We start from the raw sequence: 16,517 nt of genomic DNA on the forward strand, positions 1-16,517 counted from the left end.
CGTGGACTATGCGCTGGGAAAATTGGATGCTTCGGTACCTGTACCCCGAGAACGTGGATTTTGGCGATCATGAGGATATATCCGAAGAACCAAATCTTCCTTTCTTATGTATAGCACAGGGTGAAATATTGTATATGTTGTTTGTAATGTTAGTAATTTAAAATATAAAATGTTAAAAATAAAAAAATAAATAAAAAAAGCAAAGTCAATGAGGAAGCCAGATTCACTTAACCACCATGTCCCTAACTTAACGACGACAGTGACCCACTTAATAACTGTGGCAAAAAAGGTTGCAAAATGAGGCAAAATTCGCTTAACAAATGTCCCATTTAGCGAAAGAAATTCTGGGCTCGATTGTGGTCGTACGTCGAGGACTACCTGTACTTATGTATTTGTTTCTTTGTTTATTTAATTTGTATGCCGCCATGTGGCATACATGGGGCATCATGTGACTGAGTGGGCATGGGCATGAGTGACGTCAAGTCGGTCACGCCTACTCAGTCACATGTTCCCTCCCACCTTGCCACGCCCACCAAACCAGTAGCGAAAATTTTTGAAACCCACCACTGCATGGCAGGATGTGCCATGTACTTGGCCTTGTTTCTTCCTTTCTCTCCCCACCATGTTGTGCATTACCTAGTTTGGTAATGAAAGATCTGCAAGAAAACAACCAAACTCAGAGAGTATTAAGGGCTCCACAGATACTCCAATGTAAGACAGTTAAGTCCACCCCAGCAGGATGGTGTCAAGGAAACAGGTAGTTGGAGTTGCAGATTTGAAAGAAGCAATTATAAATTTATAGGAGCCTGGATAGCTCTGCAGACAAGGCACTGCAATTTAACACCAGCTGCCTGCAATTAAAGTAAGTTTGAATCTTGCCAAGGCTCAAGGTTGACTCAGCCTTCCATCCTTTCTAAGGTAGATAAATTGAGGACCCAGTTTATGGGGGCAATAAGCTGACTTTGTATAAAATATACAAAAGTATGAAGGCTATTGCTTAACGCACTGTAAGCCGCCCTGAGTCTCCGGAGAAGGGTGGCATATAAATCAAATTTAAAATAAATAAATAAATAAATTGTTCTTGCAGTTTCCACATTTCAGTCCATGGGCATCGAAGTGGATTAAAACGGGACTCTGGATTTAGAATCATTCATTGTTTCCAAAAAGCATATTTCTAATATCTCTCTCATTTTGCTATATACATTCTCCCTTTATACTTTACACTACATGATTATAAATGGGTTCTACTCCAGAAAGAAAGAAAAAAAGAATTTGAACACAAACAGTATCTACAGCCTCAATTCCTAATTGGCTCAGAAAATAATTCCAAATGATACTTTCTTCATATTCTATTCTACGATCATAATAAAATACTGGGATTGGATTGGATTGGATCATTCCTTCCTATGTTTGTCTTTAATAGATGAATATGAGGGGCCCTTGGTGCTCTCTGAGTTTGACTGTTTTCTTACAGACGCTTCGTTACCAAACTAAATAACATCATCAATGCTAAAAGGAATGAGGTTTGCTCTCTATTTATATATAAGGTCCTTTTAGCACCGATGAGGTTACCTAGTTTGATAATGAAACATCTACAAGAAAACCGCCAAGCTCAGAGAGCACCAAGGAACCCACAGTTCTCCTCCTCCTCCTCCCCTTCTTCCTTTTCCTCTTCCTCTTCTCCACAAATCTCATTCCCTTCTAGCACTGATGAGGTTAGCTAGTTGGGTAATGAACCATCGGCAGGAAAACCACCAAGCTCAGAGAGCATCAAAGATCCCTCATCTCAACCCTGAGCTACAAATATTCTCCTTTTATTGGAAAGATGACTCATGTATTTCCTTTTAGCCAAGTTGTTTCTCACATCCTCACTCAGAATCACAGACGTCTTACCAAAAGTGTTATAAATTTGTTCTTGCGGTTTCCACATTTCAGCCCATGGACATCGAAGTGGATGAAAACGGGACTCTGGACTTAAGCATGAACAAGCACCGCAAACGTGACGGCGCTTTCCCCAGCAGCAGCAGCTGCAGCAGTAGCCCCAGCATCAAATACCCCGACGTGTCCCAACGCCAAAACTGCACCAGTGCCACGAGCAGCACCATGACCTCACCCCAGTCCAGCCACACCTCTCGCCAGGATGAGTGGGACGGGCCCATCGACTACACCAAACCAAATCGGCAACGAGAAGAGGAACTGGAGGAGGTAAAGTTGCAAGGCTACTCTGACGTTGCTTCGTTTCTTAGGGTGGGCAGAAGATTTGGCACCGAACCCTGAGTGTCATGGGCTGCGGGGATGTGAGACAGGGGTAGGAAGTGGAAAAAGCATCTCAAAAGGGAAAAGGGACCTTCCCTAGTTTCTTGGACCGTAAAGGTGAGGGGTGGAGGAGGGGGAATATACTTTCAGACTACCAAGGTTGATGCCAGCCCTTTGGCATAGGATCCAATCTGGGTCGGTCACCAGGACCAGAGATTTTGTCTTCCGAGCTTTTGGACTCGTGCTGGAGCCCCCACCTTCAGGGAACTTCTCTCTACTCTGTTTCTCCGAAAATAAGACCCAACTAGAAAATAAGCCCTAGCATGATTTTTCAGGATGCTCGTAATATAAGCCCTACCTCAAAAATAAGCCCCAGTTAAGATCGTCAGCCAGACGGACACATTTATTTATTTATTTATTTATTTATTTATTTATTTATTTATTTATTTATTTATTTATTTATTTATTTATTTATTTATTTATTTATTTATTTATTTATTTATTTATTTATTTATTTTCTATACTGCCCTACTCCCGAAGGACTCAGGGCGGTGAACAGCCACAGGATAAAACACATAAATACAAAAGTTTATAAATAGAATAAAAACGAATTAAATAATTTGGCTGAACAATTTAAAATACCCTATAATTTAAAAACAAATTATAATTTACATTTTAAAAGGGGAGAAGATTTAGGCCAGGCCAGCTTGATGAAATAAAAAAGTCTTAAGCACGTGACGGAAGGTGCGCAGATCCGGGATCCTCCGTATCTCCGGGGGGAGCTCGTTCCACGATTTAGAATCGTGTTTCCCCAAAAATAAGACCTAACCAGAAAATAATCCCTAATGCATCTTTTGGAGCAAAAAATTATATAAGACCTGGTCTTATTTTCGGGGAAACATGGGTAGCTAGAGAGAAGTTCCCTGAAGATGGGCTCCAACATGAGTCTGAAAGCTCGGAAGACAAAATCTCTGTTCCTGGTGACCGACCCATATTGGAACCTACAACATTATCCTGGGACACGTAGATTCGCCTTCATTCGTCAGCCCTTTGAGTTGGTCCAGACAAGAAGCACCATCCATGATTACAGGTAACTCTCAAAAATGAGTCTGTTCGTGGTGGCGCAATGGTTAGAATGCAGTACTGCAGGCTAACTCGCTGCTCACTCCAGGAGTTCGATTCTGAGCTGCTCAAGGTTAACTCAGCCTTCCATCCTTCCAAGGTGGGTAAAATGAGGATCCAGATGGTTGGGGGCAATAGGCTGACTCTGTAAAACCATTTAGAGAGGGCTGTAAAAGCTCTGTGAAGCGGTATATAAGTCTACTTTACTTTTACTTTTATTATATTTATATACCGCCCTTCTCCCGAAGGACTCAGGGCGGTGAACAGCCATGGTAAAAACAGTATACAAGACAAAAAATTTAAAAACTTATTAAAATAATTCAATCACAGGCCAAATTTAAAACACCCAGCTAAAATCGTTATTTAAAACCCCTATCAAACCCAATTAAAATCCTTTATCCCGTCAGACCGGCTTCCTGGAATAATAGGGTCTTCAGAGCACGACGGAAGGCGCGGAGGTCGGGGATCCTTCGTATGTCTGGGGGCAATTCATTCCATAGGGCCGGGGCCCCCACATAGAAGGCTCTCCCCCTGGGGGTCGCCAGCCTACATTGTTTGGCCGACGGCACCCTGAGGAGGCCCTCTCTATGAGAGCGTACTGGTCGGTGGGAGGCAATCGGTGGCAGAATGCAGTCCTGTAGATAACCAGGTCCTAAGCCATGGAGCGCTTTAAAGGTGGTAACCAACACCTTGAAATACACCCAGAAGACCACCGGGAGCCAGTGCAGCTCACGCAAGAGGGGTGTTACATGGGAACGATGAGTCGCCCCCATTATTACTCGCGCGGCTGCATTCTGGACCAGTTGGAGCCTCCGGGTGCTCCTCAAGGGGAGCCCCATATAGAGAGCATTGCAATAGTCCAGACGGGAAGTGACGAGGGCGTGAGTGACTGTTCACACGGCGTCCCAATCCAGAAATGGATGCAAATCTAAGTGCTATTGCTATTGCAATTCCTTGTAATCAGATGGCACAGATTATGTAAACACAGAATTAAAGTTGAGAACAGATGCATTTAATTAATTATACCCCGCCTGTATTATTTTTACCGATAACTCAAGGCAGCGAACATGTCTAACACTCCTTCTTCCTGCTATTTTCCCCGTAACAACAACCCTGTGAGGTGGCTTAGGCTGAGATAGGTAACTAAACTAATGGTTGTCCCAAAGGTGCTTTTTTCAAGAGGCATCTGGACTTTCTGGTTTTTCATTGTGAAGACATTTCGCTTCTCATCCAAGAAGCTTCTTCCGTCCAGAGCTGAAGAAGCTTCTTTGGAGGAGAAGCGAAACGTCTTCAAAGAAAAACCAGAAAGTCCGGTTGCCTCTTGAAAAAAGCACCTTTGGGACAGCCGTGACCTGGATGACGGAGAATCTCCATAGACATTAAATGAATGGTTGTAAGTCAAGGACTATCTGTACACAGGAAAGCCAGGTGTTGACTCAGTTCCAGATTATGTAATGGACATCTCAGAGTACTTTGCTATCTTCTGGAATATTTTTCTTCCCGGATTTGCTTGGGATTTCCTTGCAAATTCTCATCCTGCTTAACTTTCTCAAGATTAGCCAAGTACTATCTGCTCGGATTTATACTAATTATGCCAGTACCGCAACCCACTGGTGGGTTTCAAAATTTTTTACTACCGTTTCTGTAAGTATGGCTTGGTGGGCATGGCTTGGTGGGCATGGCAGGGGAAGGATACTGTAAAATCTCCATTCCCACCAGTGGTGGGTTCCTCCCGGTTTGGTCCAGTTCGGCCGAGCCGGTAGCGGTGACGATATGACATCACCGAACCGGTTCTCCCCACCACCACCACCCCAACCCCCCACGTTATTCTTACCTTTTATTTGGTCCCACCCCCAATCTATTGCTGCCTCCTGAGTCCCAGCTGATGACTAGAGGGAAAAAAACTGTTTAAACTCTTGCCGCAGGGCTTCAAAGGGCCGCCCTACAGCTGATCAGTGTTAAAAGCAAACAAATGAGTCGGGTCGTAAGTGCGAGGACTGGTCGTAAGTGCGAGGACCTTCCAGAAATGACTCTGGCCAGCTAGCCACGCCCACCTAGTCACATGACCTCCAAGCCATGCCCACAAAATAAGCCACGCCCACAGAACCGGTAGTAAAAAAATTTAGAATCCACCCCTGATTCCCACCCCTCTCCAGGGGAAGGATACTGTAAAATCTCCATTCCCTCCCCACTCCAGGGGAAGATTACTGCAAAATCCCCATTTCCTCCCGATCAGCTGGGACTCGGGAGGCAGAGAATAGATGGGACCGGGGCCTGTCAGCGGTGGTATTTACTGGTTCTCCGAACAACTCAAAATTGCCATTACCGGTTCTCCAGAACTGGTCAGAACCTGCTGAAACCCACCTGTGCCGCAACCCAAGGACACAACATACAAGCTAATATATATTATAAGTATTTGACATTTGCGTCATGTTCACTTGTATTCCTGAAAATGCAAGCAGTTTTTTTCAGAGAATAAGGCTTTTCTGTCCATTGGAAGAAAAGGTCATTTAACATTGATAAGCAATAATGTACAGCAATTCAGAGGAGACCTTTAAGCATTGCACTCAAGATAGAAACCTTTCTTTAATATCATAAAATCACTGAATGTGCTTTTGCAATTGCCGATCAATACCATGCTTAGCTTTAATTGTACACTCCAACGTACAACGTTACATTTATTAACGTTTCAGAAATTATATTTAACACCGATATACACTTTTGTCTTTGAAGGTTTAAATCATCTTAGCGCCCACAATTTCTAATTTATATTGCATAAGTAACGCTGTACTCAACTGATACGTGCATTTCATAATGTAGTTTTTGCATCTTCTGATAAAATACTTTGGGGTGGGGGAGGAAAAATCATTTGTTCTGTATATTTCTGTATTAAATGAATTGTAGTTACCAGGTGTTTAAGCACTTACATTCAGTGGTGGGATTCAAATAATTTAACAACCGGTTCTCTGTCCTAATGACCACTGGGTAGGCGTGGCTCGGTGGTCATGTGACCGTGTGGGCATGGTCAACTTAACATCACTCACGTTGTAATGACTTAGCTGTTACAATGTAATAAGGGTTAAGCGGAGAGGCAATAAAGATTAGGCTAGAAATAACACCAGAATGTTTCCTTCCTGCCTTCCTTACAGGATTAGCCCTGTAAAGTGGAAAAAAACAAAATAAGATTTCTTCCAACAACCAGTTCTCTGCTTAGAAAGTTAACAACCGGTTCTCCCAAATAGGTGCGAACTGGCTGAATCCCACCACTGGTTATGTTGAAAGATATTAAGTCCAGGCAAAGGAAAGAAGTCTGATATGATCTTAACAGACAGACCAGGCAGGAACTCAATCTGATAAAGTAATTCTACTTTACTGTAAAGCTACATTAGTAGAATCTTGCAAGTCTGAAAATATAATTAATTTAAAAAATTAATTAATTTACACAACCAAGTATCTCCCATAAGATCCTAGACCCGTGATGGTGAACCTATGGCACATGTGCCACAGGTGGCACACATAACCATATCGTTGGGCACGGGAGCTCAGCTCTGTTCCACCGGAAGTCAGCAAATGGGCCATTTCCGGCCTCTGGAGGGCCTCTGGGTGGGTGGGGAAGTCCGTTTTCGCCCTCCCTAAGCTCCTAGAAAGGCTCTGGAGGCGGGGAGAGCAAAAAACAGGCCTTCCGGTCCCACCAGAAGTTGGCAAACGAGCCATTTCCGGCCTCTGGAGGGCCTCCCGGGAGGTTGGGAAGGCTGTTTTCACCCTCCTCAAGCTCCTAGAAAGGGTCTGGAACCTGGGGAGAGAGAAAAACAGGCCCACCATGCCATCGCATGCCAGGAGCAAGGGGGGGAATGGGGGAGAGCGGGGGAGTCACACTCGCATGCGCGGGGATGGGGCGCATAGAATTATGGATGTGAGCATGCTTGCGCGCGACTCCCCCCACTCCTGGCACGCGATGGCAAAAAGGCTAGCCATTACTGTCCTAGATAGAGCAGCCAATGAAAATGACAAGATTGAAGTAGGACAGACACACATCAGGAACCAGACCACCCATATCATTGACCCTCCTCACTGAGACCCCTCATTCAACTCAAATTTGACAAGAATCCAAATCTTCATGGACTTCTAGAAGATTTAAAATTAGGGCCCCGTGGAATCACAGGTGGCGCATTCTCCAAGGTCGCATCAGATAAAGCATTAAAGGGAAAAGACCTGGAATGTACCCAATAGCATTTGTTAGAAAGAAATGAATTTTTTAAAATTTATTTGTTTTTTATTCCACCTTTATAACTAACCGAAGATGGCGGACACACTTAATACTCCTTCCTCCTCCTATTTTCCCCAAAACAATAACTCTGTGAGGTGGGTTGGGCTGAGGGAGGGGGGACTGGCCCAAAGTCACCCAGCTGGCTTTCATGCCCAAGGCAGGACTAGAATTCACAGTCTCCTGATGATAGACCCAAAGTCACCCAGTTGGCTTTCATGCCTAAGGCAAGACTAGAACTCACTGTGATTAGCCCATAGTTACCCCAGCTGGCTTACATGCCTAAGGCAGGGCTAGAACTCACACTCTCCTGGTTCCTAGGCCAACCCCTTAACCATTAGACCAGATTGGCTCTTACCAAACCGCTCTTGATTTCTTGCTACTGTAGACAAACCCAAATCTTCTAGAAGATTAAAATTAGGGCCCCCTGGAATCATAGGTGGTGCATCTCCAAGGTCCTATCAGATAAAACATTGAAGGGAAGGCATCGAGAATGTACCCAGTAACTTTTGTTAGACAGAAAAGATATTTTATATACAGTATATATTTATTAACTTTGCTCCCTTCTTCTGTACTTCAGTAACTTTATCCTTCAATGAGTATAACTTTATCTACTGTCGTCTGGTACTCAGGGTAAACCTCCTCACTGCCTTTATAAGCCAGGATCTACTCTGCTGACTTTTCTCTTTTGCTTTCATGTTTTAAGTCCATCATGTGAAATTCTCTACACTTTGATCGAAAGTGCTGTGGCTTTTTCAAGAGGCAACTGGACATTCTGGTTTTTCTTTGAAGACGTTTCGCTTCTCATCCAAGAAAGCTTCTTCAGCTCAAGTGGTAGTTTTGTTTCCCCAATGTACAGATCTGGATATGGCTCAGTGCACTGTACTGCATATACCCCGTTGCTCAGTTTGTGTCCGGGTGTTTTATCCTCGGGGTAGACAAGCTTCTGCCTTAGTGTATTCTTGGCTTTGAAGTGTGCACGTACGTCTCTCTCAACAGACATCTTCCGTCTCCAGTTTACAACACAGTCCTTTCAACAGTTCCAAGAAGGCTCCACACCAGCGGTGGGATTCAAATAATTTAACAACCGGTTCTCTGCCCTAATGACCGGCTGGGTGGGCGTGGCCATGGTGGGCGTGGCCAGAGGGTATGACAGGCAGCACTCCGCCTCCTGCATCCCCCTGGGAGCAAAAATGGGCCACGGGAGGGCACGTCCCCCCATGCCCCGTTTTGGGCCTAGTAGGCATCCCTGCAGCCTCCTGGAAGCAAAAATGGGCCATGAGGGGGGCGCACTGCACCCTCCCGCTCCCCATTTTGGGCCTAGTAGTAGGATTAAAAAAAAATTACTACCAGTTCTGTGGGCATGGCTTGGTGGGCATGGCTTGGTGGGCGTGGCAGGGGAAGGATACTGTAAAATCTCCATTCCCTCCCCACCCCAGGGGAAGGTTACTGCAAAATCCCCATTTCCTCCCGATGGGCGGGGCCAGTCAGAGGCAGTATTTACCGGTTCTCCGAACTACTCAAAATTTCCGCTACCGGTTCTCCAGAACTGGTCAGAACCTGCTGAAACCCACCTCTCTAGTAGGCCTCCCTGCACTTACCTGGGAGCCAAAATGGGGCGCATGGGGACTCCTGAAAGGGGTTGGTGGGGGGCAGCCAGCAATTTAACAACTGGTTTTCCAGAACCGGCCCGAACCAGCTGAATCCCACTACTGCTCCACCCACACCCATTTGCACTATTCAGGTGACCCTGAGGACACAGATAAACCTCCAAGTGGCCTCAACGACTCTCTAAAAGGATGCAAATGACCAGCTGTCTGCAAGGAGTATCAATCCTTCCATTCATCATCGTTCAGTCAGAGCCAAAGAAGCTTCTTGGATGAGAAGCGAAATGTCTTTAAAAAAAACTCAGGAAGCCCAGTTGTCTCTTGAAAAAAAGCACCTTTGGGACAACCAAGACCTGGATGACTGAGAATCTCCATAGATATAGTGCTGTGGCTGGTTTTGCAAAGTTGCCTCTACTCCCTCCAGAATATTTTCTGGGTTTGCTTTTTTGCAGTCGGAGCCCGCCGCCCGTTCATTCGCCTCCTCGGAAGCCGACGAACAAGAAGTCCCAGAGGAAAACTTTGAAGAAAGAAAATATCCGGGGGAAATCACCTTAACCAACTTCAAGCTGAAGTTCCTTTCCAAGGAAATCAAGAAAGAGTTACTCACGTGAGTCTGTCCGCTTGGCTAAGCAGTCATGCCATTAACGATCCGAGAGGGGACAAACTCCCTTTATCATTTTTGTTTTACTTTATTTCCAAACTTAAAATGCAAAAGAGAGAGAGAGAGAGAGAGAGAGAGAGAGAGAGAGAGAGACAAAAGACAAAAAAGGGAACAAAAATGTAAAAAGAAGAAAAGACAAAGGAGAAAAGACCAAAAGACAACAAAACAAAACCAGAAAAAATGTGCCTAAAAACAGAATAACAAAAATACAGGTAGTCCTCGACTTACATCCACAACTGAACCCAAAATTTCTGTTGCTAAGCGAGAGGCTTGTCAAGGGAGTTTTGCCCCCTTTTATGACCCTTCCTGCCACAGTTGTTAAATGAATCGCTGCAGTTGTTAACCTGGTTATTAAGTGAATCTGGCTTCCCCATTGACTTTGCTTGTCAGAAGGTCGCAAAAGGGGATCACGTGACCCTGGGATGCTTCAACCGTCATAAATATGAATCAGTTGCCAAGCGTCTGAATTTTGAACATGTCACCCTGGAGAGGTGGCAGCGGTCGTGAGAAAATGGTTATAATGGTTACTTTTTTTCGTGCCGTTGTAACTCGAAACGTTCACTAAACAAACTGTTGTAAGTCAAGGACTATCTGTACGCATAATTGTATGTCTCTGATTAAATACAGATAAAATATATTTCAACAGGAATAGTTCCCCCAGCCATGCAAAACAGGTCCACAATATATGAACTTCTAGATCTCTATTTATTGAATTACTATACACGGCATTAAATATTTCAAATATGAAAATCTATAATCAGTCAACCTTTCTGACCTACCATCTCTCTGCTGTAGTATAAAGCAGTTAACGGGTGATCCAGCAGTGAAATGCACTTATCTTCACTACTGGTTTGGAAATGTGAGCACACGCGCCCTTTCTGCGCACACGCAGTGGATCAAAACTGGGACATAATGATGTCCCAGCGGGTGGGCGGAGCCTCCTGCCGCTGGCCCTACCGGCTCGTGCAAACCGGATAGATCCGGCATGATTTCACCACTGGGGTGATCCCAAAACAAAGCTAGATTTCAACAGTAACTGTTCTATTATCGATCTGTTATTGTATTCAACGAACAGAAGGTCCAGAAACAACTTCTAATCTACCATAAACCTACTGCAATAGACACCCCCCCACCCCATCCCATCTCTCTCTAGCTTGCTTTCATTTGGATTCCTGTATTTATCAGGGGGTGGACTCCATCCAAGAGATCCTTCCCACCATTGCCTTCTGTGATGCAATTCTATGAAAGAAGAGATAACTTTGCTGGATGAATGTGGGCGGGAGTCTTTAAGACATTGAAAGTTCAAACGTCATGTTAAAAAGCATGATTTCACAGAAAGAGTAGTGGAAATTTGGAGCCAGCTTCCAGGGGAGGTGGTGGGTCAGTCATTAATAACTGAGTTTAAACATGCTTGGGATTGTAGGAAGTTAGCTCCCACCCCTTTCCTAGAAGAATGAAATACTTTGGGAAATATTAAAAAGGCAGAATATTATGTTTCCCTGGATGAGAAATGGAGAAGCATGTTTTAAAGACAAAGCAGCTCCCACCTTCCTGCCCCCACCCTTTTGTTAATGGGCCAGAGGCAGAAACTCAATCTTTGTCAATGGACCTTCATCTGCAACACAATAGCAACATAAACTAACACAATGGGACCCATCTAGGACAGAAACTCACCACATGGCACCTGGGAAGATTACATCAGCCAGCAAGGCTAGCTAAGACCCCCACCCCCTGGGAGTCTGACAACCAATCAGGATACTTTTTCGGGGGCCCAGGAAGTTCAAAGCTAGAGAGGGCATAAAACCTGAGGACTCGCTTCGCTGCATCTTGCCCTTTTCTGTTCAGGAACTCAAGCCATGTGATCCTGTCCACCATTAAACCATCTTTCCAAGCAGTCTCCATGTTTCCAGTGTCTTTTTCCCCACTTGGAGCTGAACCCAGAAGGATGTTTCTTCCTACAGGATAAACACATGTCCATCATCCGGCAACAATTATAAAATAAAAATAAATAAATAAAACAAATTTAAAAATAATAAATAATTCCATCAAACATGACGAGCACTGATGATGTTACCTAGTTAGGGTAATGAAATGTCTACAAGAAAACAACCCAGTAAAGAGAGCATCAAGGATCCCCTCCTCCTCCTCCTCCTCCTCCTCCTCCTCCTCCTCCTCCTCCTCCTCCTCCTCCTCCTCCTCTCTACAAACCCCACTCCCTTCTAGCACTGATGATGTTGCCTAGTTGGGTAATGAAATGTCTGCCTGCAAGAAAACAACCAAGCTCAAGAGAGAAGCAAGGACTTCAAAGTTTTGTCCTCCTCCTCTTTCTCCTCCTCCTCCTCCTCTCCACAATCCCCACTCTTTTCTAGCATTGATGATATTGCCTAGTTGGGTAATGAAACATCTTGCATTTGCAAGAAAAAAACCCATTCTCAGAAAGCACCAAGGACTCCCCTGATATTAAAAAGAAAACAAAACAAACAAAAAATCCCTCGAAGGACCGATTCCATTAATCGCTAATCCCTTTTTTCTGCCATCTATGTTTCTGCATTAAAAATCCCACCCAAGATTCATTCATATTTCACACAGGAAGGATTTTTATTTAACCCAAAAGCTGTTGATATGAAGAGCCACTCCATATGGTCTCCTTGAAGCTTTGCCACGATTTAAGGATGTTGGGGGGGGGGGGAATGGTGAATCCAAACCACCCCAATCTTAACGTCTGGTTGAAGCGGAGATAAATGCATTTTATTTACATTTGTGCCGGAATGCTTTGGGGATGCTATGGGAGCAGAAAACAACTTTTTCTGCTTAAACAGATTGCTTCGCTTCCTTGTTTGCACACTCTCACAACATCCCCTGAAAGCTACCGTTTCCGAAATGTCCCACACCCTCTTTGTAACATCCTTGGCGAGTGGCATTTCTCCTTGCCCTGCGATGGTAGAAGGTTTGAGGGGGTGGGAAAAATTGTGAGACAGAAGGACGAACCAGCATCTGTGGTTGTCAGATCCCCAAGGGTGGCTGAGTCTTATAAATTCATATTGAGAGGTGTGATTTTTTTTTTCCAAATGGAAAAGGGGAGGGGTGTGCAAGGGATGTGATGTGCCTATTGAAATAAATGTACTACAAGTGGCAAGGTAAAAATCATCAGCAGGTTCCTTTGTTTTAACTCCTAACAACGTTGAAAATATTTATATAAGAGCTTATATTTACAGGAACACTTTTATCGGCAATGTTTCCCTGTGCTTGTATATTCTCTTAAAAACCATTTTTTTTTCCCTTTGAAATCTACTTGACTCACCTGGCCTCTCAACTTCGAATATTCTAGGGAACTCTTAGTGGATTTGGCTGCTTAGCTATAATAGTAAAAGAGTTGGCACGATTCTCACTTTTCAAATTAAAAAACTGACCAGCCTGAGAGAAACTATGGTACAAAAGACTCAAGATGTTCAAATCTCTTTTTGGAACGTTTACTTGGTTTAAAGGAGATTTCCAGTTGCTTAACCAGTGATCTCATAGCCGAGCTAAAAAAAAGATGGCAGGTTAACGGAATCCAGTAGTTGAGTTCGTATAACCTTGTCTATGATGAATGAATAAACTATGGCTTAGTGTGAAGGCATGGTTCATGCAACATGGTAAAACATAGAATCATAGAACTGGAAGGGACTTTGGAGGCCTTCTAATGCAACCTCCTGGCCAAGGCAGGAATCCTTATACCAGTGGTGGGATTCACCGGTTATAACAACCGGTTCGCTTTGTGTGCCCTCTGGAGGCCGGAAATGGGCCCGTTTCCGCACTTCCAGTTCTGGTAGGCCTGTTTTTCGCCCTCCCCAGGCTCCGGAGACTTTCCTGGAGCTTCCAGGAGGGCGAAAATGGCCTCCTCCGGGCACCGGAGGCCAGAAAACATGCCCAGTTCCAGACTTCCAGTAGGCCCGTTTTTCGCCCTCTCACCTCCGCGCGCTACCTGGCATCCAAAATCAGCCGTGTGGAGACTCCTGGGAGGGGAGGGGGGGTGGGCGGGGTCAGCCAGTCCGGTTCGGCGAACCGGATTAAAGTTAACATCCGGTCCAAACTGGCTGAATCCCACCCCTGCCTTATACCATCCCAGACAATCTTTTCTTGAAGACCTCTAGTGATGAAGCATTCACAACTTCTGAAGGCAACTTCTGTTCCACTGATTAATTGTTCTTGTGGTCAGGAAATTCCTCCTTACTTCTAGATTGGTCCTCTCCTGGATTAGTTTCCATCCATTGCTTCTTCTCTTGCCTTCAGGTGTTTGGGTGAATAAGTCAACCCCCTCTTCCTTGTGACAGCCCTGAGGAAGATAACAACCATGTCACCCCTAAGCCTTCTCTCCATTAGGCTAAACATACCTAGTTGCCTTCATTGCATGGTTTAGCCACCAGATCCCTTATCATCTTTGTTGGTCTTGCCACCTCCAGATGTATGAGCTAAAACAGGGGTGTCAAACTCAATTTTCTTGAGGGCTGCATCAGGGTTGTGTTTGACCTCGGGAAGGGGGAGCATATGGGCGTGGCCAGCTCGATATCACTCGAGTCATGGTCGCCTGTGGCAGCCTGAGCACTCTGCCAGAAAAAACAGGCTCCCGAGCTCCGTTTTCGGCTGCAACGGCCTCCTGCAACCCTCTGCCAGCGAAAACATGGCTTAGGGCCAGGGTACTTACGGGACCGCCTTCTGCCACCAATAGCCTCCCACCGGCCAGTTCGCTCCCACAGAGAGGGCCTCCTCAGGGTGCCGTCGGCCAGACAATGCCGGCTGGCGACCCCCAGGAGGAGAGCCTTCTCTGTGGTGGCACCTACCCTTTGGAACAATCTACCCCCAGAGATACGAGTGATCTCCGACCTCCGGACTTTTCATCGGGCCCTAAAAACTCATCTCTTTCAGTTAGCCGGTCTCTCTTGATTTTATGATTTTATGGTTGGTTTTAAATTTTGATATGGATTTTAAATTGACAAATTTTAAACTATGGGCCAAATTTAATTATTTTAAATTTATTTTTAATTGTACTTTATGTCTAAATGTTTTATTTTGGCTGTTCACCGCCCTGAGTCCGAAAGGAGAAGGGCGGTATAGAAATTTGAATAATAAATAATAAATAAATAAATAAAACAGAGCTCGGAAGAGCTTCACGTGGCCCTCCCAAGCTCTGTTTTTATTGGCAGAGGCACCACAGGCCAGTCCTTTGTTGTTTCCAGGGCGGCCCCGCGGGCCAGATTTAAGCACCCCGCGGGCCAGATCCGGTCCCCGGGCCTTGAGTTTGACACCCCTGAGCTAGAAGAAAGCACTGATGATGTTACCTAGTTGGGTAATGAAACATCTGCACGAAAACAGCCAAGCTCAGAGAGCACCAAGGATCCCATAGATAGAAGAAGTGATTTTTTTTTTCCCATCTGAGAACAGGCGGCTGCTAACCACTCAGTAACTACTTAATATGATAAATCCAGCTTGATGCCTCTCTGTAACCAAGCCGTCATGGCATAACAAGGCAATGGGACTTCATTTTCCAAAGGGGCCATATGAGAAAGTGAGACTATTATGGAAGACCAAACCAATAGGGCTGTAAAAATACATAGACGTGCAAACTTGCACGTACATTAATTGGGGGGAAAAAAAACCCCAGCAGTTGCCTTTCAAATACAAGTAGTCCTCGACTTCAGTTCATTTAGTGACCATTCAAAGTTACCACAATACTGGGAAAAAAAATGACATAACCATTTTACGACCTTTGCAGCGTCCCCGTGCTCAAGCGATCAAAATTCAGATTTTGGTTCATACTTAATGACTGTTGTGTCCCAAAACCACGTCATAAACATCTGCAACCTTTGAACAAGCATAATCATTGGGGAAGCAAGATTCACTTAACAACCGTGTTTACTAGCCTATCAACTGCAGTGATTTACTTAACAGCTGTGGCAAGAAACTTCATAAAATGTGGGAAACGCACTTAACAAATGTCTCACGTAACAAGAGAAATCTTGGGCTCAATTGTGGTCGTAAGTCGAGGACTATCTGTAAAAGCAGTGCAGTTGTATTGCACGCATAGCATACAATATTTACATTTGATTTCTAATTTCCAATGGACCTCACACAGGCCAGATAGGGACAGCCAAAAGACTGCATCTGGTCATAAAATGTTCAGGTCTAATCTATGGCATATTCTCATTTTATCCATAGAATGGGCAATGAACAGTTTCTACATAATCTTACCACCATTTTCTCTGGCACATTATAGAAAATCAAGGTATTGAATTGGTTATCTTTTGAGGAAGGAGGGTTGTCTTTAAACAGCAACCAACTGATCATTTCTCCCCTTAAGGCAGGAGTGTCAAACTCAAGGTCGGGGGCCAGATCCGGCTCGCAGGGTGCTTAGATCTCGCCCGCGGGGCCGCCATGGAAATGGGGAAGGACCAGCCTGCGGTGCCTCTGCCAGTGAAAACGGAGCTCGGGACAGCCATGCGTTGCCCTGCCCCCAACTGGCAGAGGGTTGTAGGAGGCCGTCCCAGCTGAAAACTGAGTTCGGGAGGGCCGCGCCTTGCCCACCCGCCCCCCCAGCTCCATTTTTACTGACAGAGGGTTGCAGGAGGCC

General features: G+C 44.9%; 1 protein-coding gene across 5 annotated transcripts in view; it reads left to right on the plus strand.

Moving 5' to 3' along the window:
* The window catches only part of MYT1 (myelin transcription factor 1), a 194,155-nt gene that overhangs the window by 130,379 nt on the left and 47,259 nt on the right, over positions 1–16,517 (plus strand). For all 5 annotated transcript variants that reach the window (XM_060684370.2, XM_060684372.2, XM_060684374.2 and 2 more), the window contains exons 13-14: positions 1,936–2,205; positions 9,702–9,856. In XM_060684370.2, coding sequence (XP_060540353.2) covers positions 1,936–2,205; positions 9,702–9,856 — 425 coding nt within the window. The remainder of the gene's footprint in view (positions 1–1,935; positions 2,206–9,701; positions 9,857–16,517) is intronic.

Source organism: Pantherophis guttatus, chromosome 3 (assembly GCF_059756535.1).
Source record: "Pantherophis guttatus breed Tessera chromosome 3, ASM5975653v1, whole genome shotgun sequence".
Lineage (NCBI taxonomy): Eukaryota > Metazoa > Chordata > Lepidosauria > Squamata > Colubridae > Pantherophis > Pantherophis guttatus.